This window comes from Linepithema humile, chromosome 8, assembly GCF_040581485.1.
Source record: "Linepithema humile isolate Giens D197 chromosome 8, Lhum_UNIL_v1.0, whole genome shotgun sequence".
Lineage (NCBI taxonomy): Eukaryota > Metazoa > Arthropoda > Insecta > Hymenoptera > Formicidae > Linepithema > Linepithema humile.
Genome location: NC_090135.1, coordinates 6701141 through 6723831, shown reverse-complemented (window position 1 = coordinate 6723831; position 22691 = coordinate 6701141). Strand labels below are relative to the sequence as shown.

Below are 22691 nucleotides of genomic sequence, written 5' to 3'. Positions count from 1 at the left end.
TCGTGATTCTCGCGATGAATTTATCCGACAATTAGATGCGTCTTCCTTGGAAAACACGAGGACGAAACACGAGGACGAAACACGACGACGTCGATGCACTTTTATCTGAATTTTAACAAAGTTGTGCAATTTAAAAAAAAAAAAGATACCATAGAGCGCTGTAGTATTATCGCATTATTCTCACGAATTAATTTAACCGGGAACTCGCGCGAGAGACGGAGATAGTTTCTCGTAAATAGGTTAGGATAGAAGAGCACTACAATATTTCTGGTCTCTCAAGTCACTGAATAAGTGAAACGCAGTAAAAGCACAGACCATGGCGGAATATTAGATTTAGACAGAAGTCGCGTACGTTTCCAGCGACGCCTGAATAATATATCATCGCTCGCAAAAGTTCACGGGATAAGTATCAACGCTCACATTCTGATATAGGACGGTGCGGGAGCCGCAGCGAGTTCAATACGGTACTTCGAGGGAGAAAAATCGAATTTATATATTATTTGTTCTGAACTATAAACGTGAACGGCGGGAGACGTAAAAGATCCGTTATCGTGAATACATTATGATACGTAACGAGATAACGAGTCGTTAATAATAAGCCATTTATGGCAATTAAGCTAGCGATTCACGGTAATTATAATGTAATGATTATAATAAGTATATAGGATAATGGCGGGGAGAGTCTAGCGTGCAATTATTCGTAGAACAAGTAACAGTAGCGAGAAATGTGCCAAACGTAAATTAATTTCGGATAATTGAAGAGATAAGAGAAGCACGACGAGAGCAGAAATCGTTGTTTTCCGCAAGCCACGAAAGTCATTCCTGTTAAACGAAGTCGTGCCATTACGAGCGGCGTCGCACACCCATCGTGAATATATATGTTCTCATAAATCAGGCAGGATACTCGGCCTCACCGGCCGCGAACGATCGGCGTGTATCTGCCGCTTCATAATCGTTACATCTGTTACATCGTAATCGTTATCGTTTCAATTATCCGCGAACTTAACCGGCCCCGAGATACAGCGATCGAGAGAGAGCAAAAAGAGGGAGAAAGCGGTCGATCTGAGCGCGCGAGCGCGCAGGTGTTCGGTCTTCGCGTGCAGTCGCCCCGCATAATTCCTCGCGTTGCACCGCGGGTTAAGACGTTTTCCCCATAAGCGAGACGCGCGCCGATAGTTGCGACAATTTTATCGACTCGACGCGCGTTTATACCACGTGGCGGCGAGCGTGTCAACGCCGGCCGAGGAGGAATCCGAAAGTGCCGCGGTAAATCGCGAGCGATACGATCTACACCGCCCATTCTGTTCGCGAATCGCCGCGCGCATAAGATTTCGCGAATGCGTCCCGGGAGTTGCAGATTCGTCGTCGATGATAACGCGAGCGCGAACGGATATCTACAAGCACGCGTTTCTTCCCGATAAGCGCTTCCCCCTTCTTCGTTCTGGCAATTAAACGTTTCGCGCGGCTTCCTCTGAACACTTTGTAATAAACCCTAATTCACTGCGCGCGGCATCATTTGCATGCATATGGAAAGCTCGTTACACATATACGACGGCAATCGCCGTGAAATACGCGCGGCGATAACGAGCGGATAGTCAAGTTTTCCAGAACGTCCCTCGAGCCCGTGAAAATCGCTCGCGCGTACGATCGCGGATGGCCATTAACGCGCGCGGAATCCCGCCGGAACACTAAAGAGAGATACCTAATGGTAATAGGAAATAAAAAGGAGAGAAACAGATTCAAAGTCGATCGATGTATCACGGCGACGAGACGGAGAAAGAGAGAGAGAGAGATAGAAAAGGGTGCTCATAATTTCATCCTGATTTTATTGGTTGCTCCACCCCGTTGGAATTAGCCGGGTTACACGAACGATATATTACGCAGGAGTCGCATTCATAAAAATGGTCGCGACGCTCCCCAACCTCGCCGCCATACGTTCGTGTAATGGTGCTCGCAAATCAGATCGCTCCCCGCGCCAACCATAAAATATTCCGAATAAGAATCAACAATCAGTTATCTCTGCCACTCTCATTGGGCGCCGACCGGTGGCGGCGAATGAATCACAATAAGGATTTCTTTTTCTCGCGTGACCGTTGAAATTTGCCATCTCACAATGAATTTATCGGTGCGCTAGGATTAGTTTGTAAATGAACGGTTCAAAGCAGAAGCGGATTAAGTCCATAATTTGCGGATTAAGTCCATAATAAGATCCGCTTTAGATACGGTTTTATATTTAAGGATTAAGTTCAAGGTCCGTAAGGTCCACTTATAAAGTCGTATCTTAAGTGGATCTTACAAATTATGGACTTACTCCGGTCTTGCTCTCAGCTCCTTCGAGTGCAGCCGGGACTTGCTCAAAATCCACCACCGTTCCGCCGACTTTATTCGATTCCTCGGACGGGAACAATGTGGAGCTGAATTGGATTTTCGTTCCTTTTCCTTCCCGATATCGCCGAGGCAACGAGGGTGGGATACGAAGAAGAAGGGAATACCCGAATAAAGAGTTTCATCTCGTACCGAGCACCGATAACGAAAGGTTTCATTGAGATACTACATCCGCGAAGAGCCGAGCGACTCCGCGAGACCTTCGATGCGAATCCGTACTTTTTTCTGCAACCCTCATCTTTAACTACAACGGCGAGTGCCTCGTTGCAACGACGCAAACATTGACATTGTCACGAGCTGCACGAATTTTTTTCCTCCCGTCTTCCACCTTTATCTCCGAGCGAGAGAGAGAAAAAGAGAGAAAGAGAGAGAGAGAGAGCCCCATCGGTCGGAGTGCAGCGAAAAAGAAGAAGCAGAAGAGAGACTGTTTGCACTGTCGATGACTGAACTAATAGAAACGACGAGAAGTGGTACTCGCTTTTCGATTTTCAAAGGCGCGTTCGTCGTCGGGCGCATTCCGGAGATATTTCTGCCGTCGCCGTCGCGCGAATGGCGAAAAAGGAAAGTAAATTGAAAACTGGACGAGCACCGGAAAATGTGCGCTGCGAGGCACGGCAGTGCACTCGATACAGAAGGAGTCGAGGCGAGAAAAACGCCCGGGTCCTTGCCTTCCGCAGAGCGCGCGACGACGCCCGGCGAATCGGAAGAAAACTCTCGCCTCCGGCGCGACGAGATGGTAAAGTAAATTGTCGCCTATGTTATACGAGTGGAAGCGAATGTTGCAGATGCCAAGCGGCCCGAAAGCTGTCGGCGGAAAAGGCACCTTGCAAGGGGAACCGACAAAGGGGGAGGAGAGAGAAAGAGAGAGATGGAGGAGGAGGATGATGTCAGAACCAGGAAGATTCGTGCGACGTGAAGTGGAAGTACACCAGAATTTCGTGTATTCGGAAATCTCTCGTATTTCTAGCCTCTTTCTCGTATTTTCAAAGAACGAACGCGGGCTCTATTTATTGAGGCGCGAAAGTGCTCTCCTCCCCTGCTAGTTTTGACCTTTCGCCCGTGGCAGAGGCGAAAAGCTAACCGTAGCTGCAGCTTCATTCGTCCAATTTGGGACGAATCTTTTCAGAGTTTTCGAGGACGACGAAAAACCTTCTCAATCAAATGCGAACGCAATTTCAACGATGCCGTTCGGCATCGTTGACCTTCGACGAGACCTTCGGCGCGACGGCGATCGGCATAATTCATTTTACGCGTAATTTGGCGCGGGGCGGAGGCGCAGTTTCGGCAACGGTTACGACACTCTGGGGAAACCGGGTGTTCCCTAATACCCGCGGAAATTAAAGATCCGTCCTCTCTCGCGGGAGCGGGGAAACCGACACACAATGTCCTCCTCGTCGCCGACCCCTCCGAGAGTTCGGGGTGGCCGAGGGCGGCTGACAATCGAGAAATGTTATCTTGAGTCTTGCGGGTGATGCGAGGGTAAAGTCTGACCGCGCGGTGGCTCCCACGAGACCCTCGGCTCTCGTAATATCGCGGCCATAAATGTTTAACTACGGCGGATACTCGGTTACATCCTCGCCGGGCTACACGTCTTCATACACCTGATATACGGAAAATACAAGAAAAGAGCTGTGGACGATAAGGAGACGCGCACTAAATATAAAGTTTGAATAGAAAGTTTTCTTATATCTTCTTTCTTACTGCAGTTGTTGCTGAGATTTTTCCGTGGATTTCGCAATCTGGTTTGTTTTCATAAAACGCAACAGTTCATCGAGAGAAAGATTGCTAATATTAAACATATTTCACAAGATCATTTTTTTATGCTAATATAACGCGATATATTTTGCTTTGTTGAATATTTATTTATTAATGCACAGAAAAAAGGCAAATTTCACGCTGTCACAGCGAGATATGTTAGTCATTTTGCTATCGCAGCCAAATCGTCGTTGTTATTGCATATTAGATGTGTTAGCGACCAAATTTTGCTGTCACATCTATTTTTTCAGATTACTCGGTGTATCAGTGAAATCTGTTTTGTTGAAAAAAATACGTCAATTTATTCGTGGACGCGTTAATTTGCAGCTAAAACAAAATGCATTATGCCATTGCAGTAAAATTAAGACCGTTAATATTTTGATGATAAAATAAGAGAATCAATTATAGTAAATAAATATAAATTAGTAGGAAAATTATTTTCAGCGAATAAATTTAATATCCGCAATAAATATGTATGTCCATATAAAATAACTAACATATCTCGCTACGACAGCGTGAAATTTGCTTTTTCTCTGCGCATTAATAAATACATATTCAACAAAGCAAAAAATATTGCATTTCATTCTGAAAAAAAATAATAATCTTGTGAAATATGTTTAATATTAGCGATCTTTCTCTCGAAAATTAATACCGCACCGACTGAATGAGAACGTATAATTCCATTCATATGCATATTAGTTTTTTCTTCACTATAAACTCTGTCAGAGCCTACTAAGCAATTTATAAATCTTCTGTACAAAGTGGTATATATTGGTGTATTAAATAATATATTAGTAAAGTTTCGCAGCACAAGATACTTAAATAAATCCCACCGTGTTATTAATAACCAAAAATAAAACGGTCGAGCTGTGCGATTAGCCCGCGGTCCAGGCGGGGCTAATGTTAAAAAGGCAATACGTGATTTCGCGGACGTCCGAAACGTTTTGCGTCCGCTGCGAGATGAAATTCGGAACATGCGCCCCGTCGAGAGCCGCGCGCGGTAAAATATAAGTTCACTCAGCGGGAAACGCATTCTATGAAAGAGCGAACGAGCGAGGGTCCGTCACGACAGGTGTCTGTCTCGTCGCCGCACATCCGGTGGGATTTATTTCTCTGATAGGTATAATTTATTCATATATATGTCTTTACACACACACGCACACACACACACATATATACGAGCAGAATAACTCGCGCGCGCGCGTCACACGCGCTCGCTCTTGCGAGAAAAGTAACGAGAGCGAGCACCGTAAATCACAATAAAGCATATCGTTTATTAACGACCTCATTTAACCGCGGCGGAATAACGTTTCGGGCAGGAGAAACATCGGCCGAAAGCCGCGTCTCCCATGCATTTTACATTTGGCAATCGCGCCGCCATTTATATTCCGAACGTTGCCCGGGCCCTGCTGCCTAAACGATATCGGCCGCGGAATCGCCGCCGAGCGCGCGATAAATTATCCATTATGCGGAGAATACGCGAGATATCGATTGGCGTGTACCCCGCCGAGCGCGACAACGTTCACAATGCAGCCCCCGGATGCCCTACAGCCACTAGCAACACGCAGAAAGCCGGCAACAATGGCGGGCGTCGAAACGCCCGCATCATTACCGTCGTCGATTGTTAGCCGTCGCGGCCGGCTAATTAATTTGACGGCGATATGAAGTTTCGTTGTAGCACGCGCGCGGTAACGGAATACCAATCAACTCGCCGCGCTCGGCCGAGTCATCGACGGAAGAAAGTAACGTCAATCAAGGACTCTTACTTTTGTATACTGTTGCTTTTAGCGACGGGCGCTGATGGAAAATTGATTCGGCGAGCGAAGACGGGAGATAAGAGTCATCAATGTCAATCGTTAAAATTGCAATTTCGATTTTAATAAATTAATGCTCAAGTTCGCAGCCGTTGGCTCCTCCAAAGTTTAAAACTTCCGAACCTCAATAATTGAGTGGCTGAAAGTTCGTTGCCGGAAGTAATCAAAAGTTAAATTGTTCTTAACGTCTATTTTGCGAAACAAACTCGACTTGTTAATTGAACGATATTAGTGCAACGAGGATAAATATTCTTTCTCCGCGCATTTTGTCGTCGCGGCGTGACAAAAAGCAAAAATGACGAAAGGCAACGTTATATTCACGTTGTAAAACATGCAGCTGGCAATCGCACGCGAAACCTCGCGGGCGTTCGAGCAAAGTCCGAGTGCTCAACTATATCAACCCGCTGCAGCGGCCGCGTAGCGCTAACAGAAGGTAATTACTTTAAAGTAATTATCTACTAGAGCTTCCTTCACTCTTACTTCTCTCTCTCTTCGCCAATCTTTGTGTCCCTCCCCCCCACTTAATCCCTCGCCATCGGTAGCAGACGCACGCTCATAAAACATAATTGCTTTTCCGTTCAATTATGCTTTTTATCGGCCGTTTGTCGCGAACGGATCTCCAAGCGTGTCGCGTTAGTCGCGCGATCCTCGTAACGAATAAAATATGATCTCCTTTGCGAAACGCGCCATCGTCATCTCGCTACCATTTGCGTCGCCGGGCTCTCGAACACTCCATGTAAATTATCCGCGACCGAACGCGGAACGCGTGTCCTTCTTTCCGCGCGAAACGCCGCGCTCACGTCGCGGAATAGTAAAAATCTATGCGCATAAACTTTTTTTCTTCCATTCGCTGCGACCTCAGGCATCGGCTTCTGAGATTGCGTCATGTCTTCGTGAATCAGACTGTATTAACCCCAAGGGCATCTGTACCGTACGAGGAGCATCCTACAATGACCACTCGTAGATGGAGACTAATTTCAAACACAAATATCCTTCTATTTTCTCTCGCGAAACACACAATCCCTCCCGCGGCAGAAATCCTTCGACATAATATATAGAGACCGACCTCTGCGAGGACTCGCATAAAGACGGAATAAGTATAATTGTCGGCCGTACAGGATAGCGGAAATTAATTGCGGGAGAAACAACACGATGTTCTCCGTTTTAACTATTATCTTTAATTAACAATGACGGAAATATGTTCACCTTGACTGCTGAGCTGTTTACTTTCAAACACGAAAGTACAATTATTTCAAACTTGAAAAAAAAAACCCAGCAAACGAGCAGTTAAAGATGAAACTCGCAGATGTCATAAGAGAAAAACCAAGGCCGAGAAGCTTACAAAATCTCTGGTTTGTGTCAGGCAGATCTTAAATTTTCAGTTTGTAATTTGACATTTAACGAAACATGCAAAAAAAAGTAAAAGAGAGAGGGCTCTCTGTAGATATAAAATTACAAGCGCATTAAATGATGCGCGCCCAAGATTGTCGATGCGATAATGACGGTAAGAGATGTAAACACATGAAATTACAATGTCCGAAATGGCAATTAAATGCAGCTCTCGCAAAAGGGTGAAACCTTATGCAGATGCCGCAATTTCAGCGCTTTGCGGGTAAATGGAAGTAATTCGAAAAAAATGATCTAAGGTTGCAATTTTCGCTCGCTCGCAAGCCGGGGAGAGCATCGGGCTATTAATTTCTATGCGAGATTTGCGCGTGCACGCAAGAACGCAGAAAAACGCGATAATGTAACCTCCGGGGAGGATAAATGAAAATTTTGCATACGGTTGAGTGGTCTTAATTACGGCGAGCAAATTAGGGCCCTGTTTAGGTGCACGCTAATACACGCTTCCTCATCGGAGTTGTGCAGCGCGGCCGCACACCGACATTCGGATCGCGGACGGCGGATGAAAGGATACTGCGAGGCGAAGCCGAGAAGAACCGCCTCTCGGCATCCTCACGCGGGTGAAGCAGCAGGGTCGAGCGTGAGAGAGAGATCGACCCGCCATTTTTTTTTTTTCCAAGACGTACAAGCCGAAATTTTTCAACCGTCTTCTTCGCATTTCACCAGAGGCAAATTTTAGATATATACGCACGAGTAGAGCCCTAAATAACGAAGGCCTTGCGAAGTTTTGAACGGAAAGATGTACGCGAGGTGTGTCAGATTACTCGCCCGCCCTCTTCGATATGTAGATTATTTGATTTAACTCGACTTTTTTATAATTGCTCGACCGGATGTCATGTTTTACATGCTTCGAAACATTAAATATCGTTTTAATTTAAGCTTACAACTCGGATTTATATAATGGATGATTTAATCGAGCGGCTATTTAATCGAGTAACATTCCTTTTTTGCGTATAATCTCTGGCGCTGTTGTTTTTTTAGTTCTTTCTTCGCGATAGTCCATTAATTCTCGTCGACAATTCCGTTAATTCAAATTTTTGGGTCACTTCCGAATATTCTTACACTTTTTTTCACGCACGGTTGAATAACAATTGAATTAACTGTAACAGACGCGATGCCGGCACAATTATAAATCGAAAGACACTCTTAATATCGCATTCTAATTTCTGGAATGTAATAAAATAACAGTAAAGAGCGAAAGAATGAAGCGTCTTCGCATCATTCACGATGGGAATGGGGGCCCCTCCGGGGTCTCGAGGCCGGTCGCCCCGTTTCCCCATGTTAGAAGAGCGCCACTGGGCATAACTTTATGAATGTCCGCGATCTAATAACAGAAATACGGCGAGGAGGAGGGGACGACGTTAAGAGGATATGTGGAAAGGAAACGACAGGATGGAGATTTCAGGATAACCTTCGTATCCGCGGCGAGCACCTGAACTCTCCGTATATGAAGCAGATTTAATTGGCATAATAAACCTTTAAATAGAAGCCTCGCGCGGAGGAACGAATGGCGTGTTAAGAGGTCGTTGGAGCCATTTTCCACCTCCTAGCTCTCTTGTGTGCGAAGCCAGTTTAGTACGAGATACTCACGAGTATAAGTACATTACGTTATGCTCGAGGAGAATCGCGAGATATTGACGCGTACGAGTGGGGAGGGGATCGTAATAAATGAACAGTATACTTCACAACGGAAGACATAAATGATTATTCCATTAATTTCATTCGGGAACGCACGTGCGTAAGTCACGCAACGTGAACCTCAGTCCAACGCACTGTGTTATCAAATCATGTTTAATCTAGTGTTCGGAAATTTCAGCGGTCGAGGCAGTTTGGATTTTGAGATTGAACGCCAAATAGTTTGGGCTTCTCGAACTGAAAGTATGTTCGAATAGCTCAACTTGATCGAACTAACATTGACTCTAAAAATTCGAAAATTATTAAAGTTAAGAAAATTATTAAACTTGTAAAATGCGCAAACGCGGAGAAATTAATTTAAATATATCAATTTAGAATTATATCTTTGAAATTTCATCTATTAAATATTTATTTCATCAAGATTTGGATTTTTTAAAAATAAAAACTGATATTTTCAAATTACGTTAAATATAATGACACGATTAGAAGAGTATATGATAAGTAAATATTTATAAAATTTAATAATATTTAATATGTATATCTATTGATTTATTCAGTTAACTACAAGATATTTTAAATATTGAGTTGAGATTACAAATCGATCACTGCGAATGCTCGATCTGTTTGAATTGTCTGAGATGTCCGAATTCAATACTCACTTTTTTTTGTTTCCAAGTCGAACATGCAAAATGTAAGAATCTCTGAGCTGTAATTTAATCTCTCATGTTTTAATTTTCAATCCTTTAATCCTAGTTTAATCTTTTAATGTTTAATATCTATCGCGTCTTTTTTTAAGCAACGGCTTCAATTATTTTGATCGTTGCGATTGCTGTATTGTATACGTTACAGCTCTTCCTTAATCTATGAAAATTGTCTATAAGTAAATTGATTCCTGTTCTGAAACAACCTGTTCCAATATTACCTCAATCCCGCGGTGGAAATTAAGGCGCAGCCTCGGGTACGCGTAAAGCTCCCAGTGCGCGCTAGAGCCGATATACGCGGTTTAAAAATGTCTCGAGGAAATGAATCGCTTCTTGCAGCATCCTTCGTATCACGGTGCGTTACCGTTAGCTCGGCCCATGCGATCGCGCCGCGCGCCTTCTTTCCGTTCTTTTTCCCGTGGATCGCGCCCGGTCATCTTCGTCGTCCGACCGCAACGAGAGGCGAACCCGTTCGATATTTCAACAGCGGGACACAGGCGTAGCGAATGCCTGTTATGTACAGAATCTAAGCAATTTCATTTCTCAAGCGGCGTGTAAAGTATATATTAGAATACGTATTTACCTTCCGTTTTTTCACGCAGCGAAACAAACTTTATTCCCGATTTTAATTCTCTCTCTCACGCCTTTCATAAATTTATTTATGTGCCGAATAATTTGTAAAGCCATCGAAATATATTTATGACAGATGAAATATTATTCTAAACAATTATAACTGAAATATTATTCGCAACGAATTTTACGATTGTTTCACATCGGAATCGCCCCAAAGGTCGGCGGAATAACTATTAAAGACGACTGGCGAAAAATGCGGATCTCTTTCTCGAGAAGTAAAAATTCGGCGGAGCCAAGGTGGGTTATTAAATATCCTCCGTACCGAAAGAACCCGTGGTTAAGACGCATTACGATGTTATCCTGAATCCATGAGTAGTCCATGGTTCATCGACCAAGCATGACGGGCCGCCGCCGTGCGCAAAAAGGAAATATCGCCGAAGACCACGGGCGATGCAGATGAAGGATTAATTGGTTACAGTTCGCGATGTACGTACATTCCGGTTTCTCTGACGCAATTTGCGGGCGCGCTCGAATAATGCTATTATCACCGAGCCCGGCAATTAGGCCACGGATCTATCCGGCGCGTCTTCGCGCAGCTTTTTATCCGCGTTCCGCAAATTGTTTCCCATTTTTTTTTCCCACTCCGTACAGAGAGAAATATCGTTTTAATCGACGTGACCGACGGGGGCTTACAGCTTCTTCGCCGGGATGCAATAGCATGTGACGAACAGCGAGCGAAATGCGATTTTGATTGTTCGGCGTGCAAAAAATACCCGCAAAAAGTCGTGCCGTGTAACGCGGCTATTTGCAAAACACGCGACGAAAGCTCGCTCCGCGCGCTCTCGTTTGGCACATGCGAGCGTAAAACAAGCGGTGGATTAAAAATAAAAATTCCATCACGGTGAAATTGATGACAATCAACGAAACCCATCATTTGCGTGGAATTATTGGATAATTAGAGACGATCTAGCTGGAATCAAGTGAAAAAATTTTTACATAACATTAAGTCTCTTCTTAATTAATTTCATGTTCTTTGAATTCGAGTGAGAGATTATTGATTATGAAATTTTTTTGTGTAAGCAGCGTCTGCTCATAAATAATCCATATCCATATTTAGTTTGCACAATTTCCTCAAATTTTTTGTTTATTCAAAAAAAAATTTTTAAAAAAAGGCAATTTATGCAAGAATTTCTCATATAATCGACTCATCACCGTAGAATTTCCGGGATTACAGAAGTTACAGATTCAGTTCAACGAGCAACACGCTACACGATAATTAGTTAATTAATTAATGTCCGCCGAAAAATAATAGTCTATATTTCGCGATTGTTCTTTGGGATCTCGTTCGCCGAAATAATGGATGAAAAACGGTACATGCCTATTTTGAAACGCTCGAATAAATATGGACATGTATCCGAAATACCGTAAAGTTAAAAAATTATTTCCGTTTTTGGAGTGGCATAATCCGGTTTGAAGTTTACAGTTTAACCGGTTCGCGACACGCGCGAAATTTCAAAACCAATTAAACGTAACCTTTCGCTCAGGCTAATTTGCGTTGAGGCAATCTCAAGCTTGCGGGATGTGTAAAACGCAATTCACTCGATTCGAGTGGCATAATTCAGGTTCACCGTTGTCCGCGGAAAAACTGGTTCCGAGATGTTACGCGTGCAACAGGATTGTTCTAGATTCCGAAGCAGGCTCATTCAGGCGTCAAAATTGACCCTGCGAGCTTCAGGCGCTATTATAGGCAATTTAGCTAGTATTTAAATGTTGTTCCAAGGACTTTCGAGAAAAACTACGCTCTTATAAAAACACGCACAATCATAGAATATTATTGAATCGTTTAAAGTAATTGTAACATTTCGGAATTAAATTATCTGTGAAAAAAAAGTATGATGCTCGCTGCAATACAAATATGAAATATAAGAAGAGTATTAATTAAGAAAAAAGCCATGTTTCAGGTTAGTTGTTTAACGTGATTTCCGCGAGTTCTAAAACCCTCAGGAAAAAACGTTGTAGATAAAAAAAACTTACGACTCCCCGCATATATACATTGCATAAACGAACTGCAACGCAGCATCTGGCGAGAGAAAAAACCCGAATGCGAAAAAGTCCGAGTAAGAAAAAAAAAGCAGAGCATCCGGGCGGAGAAAGACGACCCGCGATAAAATTGCATCCGGGCTGTCGAACAAACTACCGACAGTTACGATATCGCGGCTATTTATTTCGGCGGGGTCACACTGGTCTTCCGCCGAACTTTATCCTCGAAACAATTCTACGATCGAAAGCTGCGGAGAGAAATCCGTGTTTCGCCTCCGGTTTCGTTCTCTGATAAAAGCACCGATCGAAAAATTCAAGAGATACGAGGCGAGGCGGCGAGAAATTTATACCGCCATTTTGGATGGCGTGGGAAAGCCCGATAAAGCCTGATATAAGACGAAGCGAATTTCGAAGCGGATCGTTCGCGCGGATTTTCTCCACACTAGAAATGTAAACCGGGAAAATGCTCCGGGGCTCGCATTTGATAGTCCAACCGACGTAGAAATACATCTTCTCTGTACTATTTAATATTTATTAATACACACAGAGCAACAATTAAAAGAAAAAATTGCTGGAAAAAATACTTTTAAGGCATTGCATCAAATCTTAATTCCAAAAAACTCTTATGCACTTAAAAAAATAATTAAAATTCGCAAAAATGCTTTTCTCAGAATTCGACGATTTTTCGTCGGAGTTGGAAAACCGTCTTCTTTTAAGCAATTTTCTCGATTCCTTCATTTTTGCTCCCAGTGTATTGAAAAGGGTTTCATTGTATTTGAGTTTTTGTTAAAAGAATTTAAATAGATCCATATCTGTATTACGCACACGCTTACAGTAGAACCGAAACTTATATACCCACGCGAAGGGATCGAGCTGAAAAAACAGAACAATCGCGCGAGTACAAGATCCCTGGGCAGGCCTCTCCCGCTTGTTTCTTTTTTCCCTGCGAGAAAAAAAGGATATCGTTCTGAGAAGTATAGAGAGTACATGGCTGACCACATAGTATGCGCAAAATCCGGCCTCAAGCTAGGGTAGGATAATAAATATGCAAAAAGGAGGAGTTTGGATGCCGTAAATAAAAACGGCTTGCGTGCTGTGCGAGAGTCTGCGGCGGGAGATGATCGCGCGATTCGAAATAAAAGGACGGCAGGGCCAAGGAAGGGTGGCGCGACAGGGGATGGAGGAATGCGAAAAGGAGACGAGGGTGCGGAGGACGCAGCCTCCTTTTCTGTCCTCGCGAAGCGGCTGCGCCGCGTTGTAATCTCTTGATTTAGTTCGACTTAGCGGCGACAAATGCGTTCGGCCGCCACTTTGTCGGTTCTTTCGAGAAGACAGATCGAAAAAGAGAAAGGACGGAGTGCGATAAAGGCAGCGGTTAGACCAGTATCGCGCGGTCAAGACAATCATTCGACTGCAATGTTCACGAACGATGTCTCTATCGAAAGACTGCGCATTGGCGCGAGCTAAATTTGGAAGCGGCGAGATTCCTCATCGATCTCGAGCCCGGCTTGAATGCCGTTCATATTAGCTCTCGCGAATAACCGTACAAATCGAAATGCCGCGTTGAAGCTCGCGAAAGTTTCAAATAATTAGTCGCACAAGTGCACGAAGTATGCAGCAGTACGATTCGTGACGACTTGTTTAACACAAATATTTCATACGTGATTTTCTTGGGAAATAAAACAGAGAGATCGTAATGTAAAAGTTTTCCCACTTGCGAACAATTCCATTAAAATCTAAACTAGCTGAGATAAAAGTACGAAAGAGATTATCGCAGTTTCCAAGTAGTTTTGCGCAACCGACAAACCGCATGCGAAAATTAATTAATTGCAATTCATAATGTTGGCAAAGTCGGTTAACTTGCTTACAATAAATGTGTATGATTTTTCGACATGCAAGTAGCGTTTGAACACGCGCTGCTCCGCGCGAGGAAAGATTCAACAGCGGCGAATTGAGGTGATTGCGACAACATTGGTCGAAAATTTCTATTCTTACTTCATCCGCCCGTTTCGGCGCGACAGCAAACACGTCACGCCGGCGTGCAATTTTAATTGAGCGTTTCGGCGTGTAACAACATATAAATAGCACCTCGTCACGGCGTTGCTTATCGCCGACGGATCGATAGATCATTCCCGGCTGCGTACGCGCGGGGTATCGCTGTAAGGTATTTCACACTCACCTGTACCCGCTGTCGATGCCGATCTTGTTTCCGCTGCCGCCTCTCCAGTTCCTCCTTCCTCTCGATCAGCGACCTTATCTCGACCGCCGCCACGGGAGCCGTCGTATCGTCGGGCATACTGCCGCACGAGGGTAATCTTCTCAACGTGGAAATCGACTCCTCCTCTCCTTCGCTGTAACTCTCCACCATGAGCTCCGAGTCGCTCTGAAAGTGAATTAATTCCGTTGCTGGGGTAACGAACCGTGGCAGCGATTTAATGGATCGGAAGTTCCGAGGAGGAAAATTCCAATCTATCGTATGCCGCTTTTCGTGTAATTACTTTCTTACTTTCGTCATTATTGAAAACGTTTTTAACCATATTTTATGTATGTTGTGCGGGGAAACTTTCAAGATAGATCACAACTATTTGTTTCGTCTGAAAGAAATTGTTATTGTTCTCGAAAGATCGAATCTGGAATCCGCGGGGCTCTACGGCCAGCTGTACGCGTTCTCTCTCTCTCTCTCTCTCTCTCTTGAGGGGGGAACTGGAGATTTACGACAGTTACCACGTACCTGTGTCGGCGGCGAGCTCGGTGAACTTGCGCTCGAGGCTTCGACCACAGAGACATATTCGCTAACGCCGGTCTCACTCTTCTGCAGTTTTAGCACCGGTGTCTCCAAGCCGCACAAGAACTCTTGACCGAAGAAGAGGATCTTGCTTATCCTGAGGCACACCTGAGCCACTTCCTGAAAGCGCATTCGCGAGTTTACCCAAGCCATAGATGTCGAGTGACAGCACGAATATACCCCTGACATACTAAAATTCTTTCCGCGACGTTGGAATTTCTCGAGATACGGGAACTCCGCTTAAATGCAAATAGAATTCTGCTTTTAAGCTCCTTTGACAAATGTAAATATCCGTGTAATATGTACGCAGGTATGCCAATATGTGTTGCGTTGTGCAATACGTGTAATAAACAATGCTGTTGTTTTGAAACAGCACGCGTTTACGCAACGTGAAAAAAATCGTGATACGAACGGAACTCGATTACAATGTCGCGACGAACAAACATTTAATTTACTTCTTAATTAGACCGCACTCTGCCCGACAAAAAAGTAAATAGACTTATTTAAAAAATTCAAAATTACTTACCATATCTTCCGTTTTTTCAACATAACAAGGATCCTGCGGGTTCGACATAAGAGGAGTGAACCCCGCCAATGTGATATCTTCCGGCAGTTTGACGAGCTCCAGTTCTGAAATAAAACGCGAAAATTTGGTACACTCTGTGTATGCACGGGAATTGATGCTTCGCGCATAAAATTCTGCGATCGTGCCAAATCTGATTTTCTTCCAGCGACACGACCCTGAATTTACGCGAGCAACGCACAAAGATCCACATCACGTATCGTGAAAGGAGCTCAAATATTTATGCAGCATGGTTTAGAATTTGTAAAATGTGCATTCTCATTGCATTCTGACGTCGCCTATTGCACTTGGCATAACCTATGTGAAGTTGGCCCTCCATTTTTTAAAATTGAAAAAAATGATTAGAGTTTTGAATGCCATTTAAAGTAAACACCATTTGAAAAATCGAAGGGCTAACTTCACGACGCCCCCCATTATGTAAAAAATCCAAATTTTTTTATAGTTCTGAGTAGATTTCAAATAGTTCTATAGTTCTAGATAAGTTTCAAAAATAGTTCTGCTCGAAATACTACGAAAATTAAATTTGAAATTCTCGACTTAGAAGACGAAAAATAGCAAGGACTCGTTCAATTTTGGTTTTAGCGTTTTGAGCCTTAAGGATAATCGTTAAAACTCGTGAAGGACTATACAGAACTCTCAACAGAATTGCCGGTTATCGAGAAAAATTTTTGTTGGAAATTTTTCGAACCCGTAACTTCAACCATGGAGAACTTTTTTTATTTCGCCTCGGAGCGCTTCGAGTGTTAATAATTATCGCTAAAACTCTTTGGGGGGCGTCCAGAACTCTCAACAGAACTGCCGGTTACCGAGAAAAATTTTTGTTAGAAATTTTTCGAACCCGTAACTTCAATCATCGAGAACTTGTTTATTTCGCCTCAGAGCGCTTCGAGTGTTAATAATTATCGCTAGAACTCTTCGGGAGGCATCCAAAACTCTAATTATTGTTTTCAATTTTAAAAAATGGGGGGTCAACTTCACAAAGGTCTTGGCATTAGATTTTGATAAAAATTAATGATAAAATTACAATTTCTAAAATAAAACTGATACAATAGTAATTACTACATTTTAGCCAGTAACGTAAAAATTTTCAAAATTTTTTGTACGCAAATTACAAAAAGATATACTTGTGAAAAATTAATCTTTTACAATTTTAGTTTTGTTCAATTCAGATGAAAATATAAAAAATGACAATTATTAATTGCTGTAAAAACATCATAATTATTGATAACAACTACATCATTTTGCGAATCAAATTTAGTCATAAAAAAACATGCGTAAAGAATTCTATAGAAATGTTTAATGAGGTGCGTTTCAGGTGCAAAAACATTGCTTAAATTCGAATAATCAATAATAAAATAAAAGATCGGGCTTTTCTTTCCTGCTAATGATCTCCAGACTGGCGATAGTGACGAAAGGTCGACTGTGGTCTCGGCAAAGTCAACAGCCTTATTAATTCTAGTCAGCCGTGTGATCAGAGCTCTACCTCACCGCGCATAGCGATATTTGCCATGAGTAACGCGTACTGTCGTCCATATACATACATACTCGGTTTAGAGGTAAGTGTACCGCGAGCAAGGACGCGCCGCGAAACTGGAACGCTCGTTTCCAGACGACCGGACCCGTTGGAAGACCCAGTTCGACACAGAACTCGCGATCACGTCTAATGATCTGACAAAAATGAAAAATTCGTCGCGTTCCGCTCACGAACGCACGCGTTCCCGGCCCACGCTTCCGGCCACGGAGCCCACGTCAGTCTGCGAATAATTGCTGACGACGACGTTCCTCGACAAAGCCGAGAGAATCAATTATCGCAGCAAAATAAAAAAAAAAAAAAAAACTAGGAATAAATATAAGAAATCAGTGTTTATCACTTTCGCGATTAATGACACGACGCTAATTATTTCTAAAATGTCTAAAGATTTCAATGTAATACAATTAATGCAATATTATTGATGTACAGAATTAAGAGAAGAAACTTTATTTGCACATTCTTAAAAAGTTTACTCTGAAACAAAAATCAGCTATTAATTCCGCATCGACTTTTCCGCGGCTTGAAGAGCTTAACGATGCCGCGCGGCCGGATGCGTCGACAATGAGCGGCAGATTCGTGCTGGCGAAAAATCGGCTGTGAGAAGATGTCGTCGAGCCGTCTTCGCGGCGAAGTCTACACGTGAATGAACTTCGGGGCAATGCAATTTGCGTATTCATAACATGCGCGCGGCGAGCATATAGTGGCGATGTAGGCCCGCACGCACGCTGGAAGACTATCGGCCGCACGCTAGCAAACGGCCGCGAGAGAATGGCACTGCAGTGGTCATGTCGAACGTCGTATTCACCGTTACGCAACCGTCGCGCCAGCTACAGGTCAACAGATCGGGCACAGACTTCGCCGAACTGAGGAACGCGGCTTTTTCAATTAAGCCAAATCCGCGAGAATCGCTCTCGCCTCCTCTCTTGGTCGTTTCTCTCTCGATTAAAAATATTCCTCGTCAACTTGTCGCCGTGTCCCTCGAAGAGTTTTCATGGAACTTGTGTTTAGAAATTTTAGCGATGGAATTTCCAAGTCCCAAGTTCAAAAGACAATATTTAAAGAACGTTAGCTAACGGACGACGAATATATTCAGCGACCCAGCGATGACATGTGCGTAGGAATCTAACGATCAACATACACACGCAAGTATCGCACAGCGAGCGCTTTTTCGTCTGAAACGTGAAGCGGTGAAGCGGCTAACTGACAATTTCTTACCTTCTTCGCGACCCTCGGCATCCTTGCCTTGAATCAAGGTTGTCCTGGTGTAATTTAATTTTTCTAGAAGATTCACCATTGTCGCCAGTCTACTCCATGCATCTCCAGGCGGCCTGCAACAAACGAGAGGATCCAGTTAAAGCTTCCTTTAAATTTCGCGCAAGCATTCGTCAAGAATGAGCGTTGCGTCTCAACGTCTTTCATAATTTCACAAAATTCTGAAAAGAACTCGATCGTTCTTTCGACATGTAATTTGAATACAAACAAGGAATGATTTCGATAATGTCAAGGCCGGATGTCGAATTCGTTCCGCGTGATTAAATCGAACTTGCCACGAAGATTGAGTCATCGAGCGGTGATTTGTGATTCGCGTCGCTTTGAGATGCTAATAATTCTCAATTCTCGTCCAAAGTATATTTCTTACAGAACTTTCTAACGTTACTCGACGCCGCTGTGGCGCCTCGAGGCCGACGAACCTTTTTTATGTACTCTCGGTAATATCCGGGACTAATTTTCTACGGGTTTCAGATTCCCCATTATTGTTTTTGTAAGAGTGACGGCACACACAAACGCCCGGAAACTTACGAGGTGGCCGACTGTGTAAACAACACTTGCTCAAACATTTGCTTATGAAAAAAGATAACCGGGCAATTTGCTACTTGATTTTTCGTCGCTACCAGGCTGTCGGCGTATTACCTGTACACAAAGTAAATATTTTCGGGTTCTGGATCATTCGTCACGCGACGAGTTCTTGCCGCACAGCAATTACCGCGCGCGATGACGAGGGGACCGAGGGAGCGCCCGGAATGGAATTCTGTTTTGCCGAAAATAATGTTTCGATTCTTCGCACGCAGGTGCAGAGATATTTCCAAGATTCGCGGTTAAACGAGTGGCTGCCGACAGGACGCGCGTCGAGTTCCCGCGTCTGCCTTTCGCGGATTTACACCTCTCGTGCCGATAAATCCGCGACGCGACTCAGGCGCGGCTGAAAAACAGACGATATAAAATTTACATCTCGCCGTTTTGTGCGGCGTGAATGAGACGGACGGACGCGCCGTCTCCGCGAATATATATCCCCGCGCGGCTATTTATCACCGACGCCGAGAATTACATATTGGAAATTATTGCGGCGGGCCTCGCGTAATGCGCGCCGCGCGCGATGGATAATAATAATAGATCACGGATTTATACATTTAATGTACTTCGTACGACCGGCGGCGGCTCGTTTCGCCGACGTTATTAATGATCTACCCGCGGCGGGACATGCGTTGCCATTCACCACTTCCGTATTACTGTAAAACCAATGTCTCGCGCTCAATTAATTACGCATGGCGACTTTAGGATCGTAAGCAGGGGTGGTCGGAGCGATGGCTCTGCTCTCGTCCCTAGCGATTCTTCGCTACTGCAAAATGCAAACAACTTCAAAACGCTTGCGGGATAATTCTGCGGAAATACACACGGTTGCATCATTTCTTTATAAAATAAAAATGGCGCCGACTGTCTCTTGCTCTGCGATGAAGATAGGGAAAAGGATTTAATCATTGTTTATTGTATCGTTTTAACTAAAAAAATTTTAGAATTTGTACGCACAACCCGAGTGACGATGCAGAAGATCGCGTAAGAATCGCGAAGGGACTCGAGAGAGAGAACTTAATTTCGCGGCGGAGCAAAAATATTCCGCGCTTGCGATTTCCGGCACGATTAATCGACCGGCATCGTTAAAGGTCATCGGTTAGTCGCGCCTGCAACGGCACTCGCATCGCAGAATCCGCGTCGAATCGTTCCTCCAGCCGTTCTATGCGTGATGGCAATCAAAATCGCGAGGGGATCGGCGGTCGCGTCTCGCGCTATGCGGCGTCCTTGCCAAGGAAACGCTTGACTCATGTAATTGTTAATCGCTAACAAGCAACAATAATTAACCTATCCCAGCCGGATAGTGGCTACGTTGGTTACGCAAAGAAGCGCGCGTCTCGAGAACGACGTTGCAAGAAAGAGAGAGAGAGAGAGAGAGAGAGAGAAAAAGAGAGAGAGAGAAAGAGAGGCAGAAACAGAGAGAGAAAGATACAGGGGGAGGGAGCCTTGAGGCTCGTTTAATGGACGGTAGATTGCATCAGTCGGACAAGCGTGACTCTCGCGCTCTTTTCCCTCGCTCTTATTCTTCTTTTATTTTATCTCATTAGCGAAACTCGCGCCGAGAAGCGACGACGCGCCGTGCGTCGATAAGATGAACGGCGCCGCGCGTTTTCTTTCTTTCTCTCTCTCTCTCTCTCTATCTTTCTTCTCCCGTCGTCTATGCGAGCGCGCACGAAACGCGCGCCGGAAAGTATTCGCTCACGCTCGCGGATGATCAATTCGCTGCCGACCCTTTGTGAAACGCTGGCCCTTCGGGTCCTTCGAGCGCGCCGCGGGACGTCAGGATTTCCCCGTACTTTCGGACCTCTTATTTAGCGGCGTGACTCAGCGCGCCAGAATTTGGGGACCCAGCGGATCCGCGTGCGAAATGGTGAAGCTCGAGTCGAAATTGCCCCCATAAGTTCAGCAAGTAGAAAATCATCAGATAAAATTGAATTGATAAGCGGACGTTAAAACGGCGCGCTCGGGAACTCTCGATCATTTTAATTAAAATACATGATTCTAATTTTTTGAAAATCAATTTTTTACACCACCCTTTAAATTATAAAACATAGCACTTTGCGTTGCTAAACGTATTAACTATTGTAGAAGTAAAATATCACATTTGCGAATGTTAGAAAACGAGACGGTTAGGTCGAGCGAGACATCGGCGTTTCAAAACATTAGCCGATATAAGGCAGTTGATAAACAATAAACGCCTCTCGATACGAAAGACGAGCTAAATGACTTAGCGAAAAACATGAGGCTGACCGCCGATGCGAGCCACGGAGACAGAGTTCTCGTTCGTCCGTCGGCTAGTGAACACATCCTTGTAATTATTCTAAAATATACTTATACTTTTATTAATTATCTCGCTGTCGTTTCTACCAAGTCCCTACACTATTGTAAATTAATCTCAATTATCGAATTTTTTGTCAGCATATTGAATACGCGAATCTCGACTAGAAGTTTATATTTATTTTTGTATACTCACTCTTTCGCAACTAATTAGATTTCTACTAATAATTTTATATGAAAAGTTACTACGTGTACGGCGGTATTTCACATGTGAAAAACATCGTAAAAATTTGTACAATTCCTTCAAGGTATAATTTTTTAGGCGCCATTGGAGATTTTGGATACTTAAACTATTCATATCACCAGCAGCCACCGCGGTTGATTTTCTCAATTTTCCGGAAACTTGTTGATCAAAATCGCGGCGGCGGTTTCCATAGAAGAATTATGAATCGGAATGGGACGTTACAATCACAAACACGTGTCGCGCCGCGGGAACGTCGTCCGACCGCCGCGGGTGTCGCGACGTCTTTACCTGCGGAATTTCTCACACTGCATGCGATTCGCCGAGGCATCACCGCGCGAGGAAATTAATAGTCCGATACAACAGCCATAATTCAAAACACCTCAAGTGTCAACCTGAATTAATAGTCGCTCCGCGCAGCTGCGACGCAGTCGGAGCCGAATGCGGCGCGCGAGCTGGCGAAAGCCACCCTACAAATCTCTCTCTTTCTCTCTCTCTCTCTCTCATCTTCGCGCTGCAAAGGATTAATCCGTTTGACAAAAGCGGGATATAGACCATCATTCCGTGCGCGCACACGTTGTGCAAAACATTCTCTCGCATTCTCTCTCTTCCTTGAAATTAGAACCGATGCGGTAATAATTAAAGCGGGACAGTAACTTATGCATTCGCGACGAAGCGAAAGAAGCATGGTAGAAATAGTGCCGCGGGAACCTGCGCACGGTTTGCGCGCGCGACTCGAGAGATCGAGCCTCGATACGAAGCAGCGGTTGACCGTGACCTACGCCACGCTCACTTCCATCACCTCCCCTCCCCCCCGAGATATCGGCTCTTGCTAGAACATGCTCGTGTCTATTAAGCCCGCACGGTCAATCGAATGAAACGTAGACAGGAATTCGATGCTCCTTTGTTGCTAATTTGTCGCTTTGCCCTTCCGATTCTGTTATTCCCTCAAAAACAATATCGTTAAGCTAAAAATCAGATTCATGCAGAAAAAAAGAATTTTTGAAAGTCGGAAGGCCTGAGGCGTCTTTGAATAAACGCGCGATTACGATCCATCTCGATGCGATAGTCAAACATGATAGGATCACAACACGATCGACGGTGCTCGCATACAGATGA

At 44.1% G+C, this 22691-nt stretch overlaps 1 protein-coding gene across 2 annotated transcripts in view; it reads right to left on the bottom strand.

Annotated features, from left to right (window-relative positions):
- The window catches only part of Smg6 (Smg6 nonsense mediated mRNA decay factor), an 85880-nt gene that overhangs the window by 15244 nt on the left and 47945 nt on the right, over positions 1 to 22691 (bottom strand). For both annotated transcript variants that reach the window (XM_012376803.2, XM_012376804.2), the window contains 4 exons: positions 18422 to 18534; positions 15619 to 15722; positions 15039 to 15212; positions 14487 to 14690 (listed from right to left, as the gene is read on the bottom strand). In XM_012376803.2, the coding sequence (XP_012232226.1) occupies positions 14487 to 14690; positions 15039 to 15212; positions 15619 to 15722; positions 18422 to 18534 (595 nt within the window). The remainder of the gene's footprint in view (positions 1 to 14486; positions 14691 to 15038; positions 15213 to 15618; positions 15723 to 18421; positions 18535 to 22691) is intronic.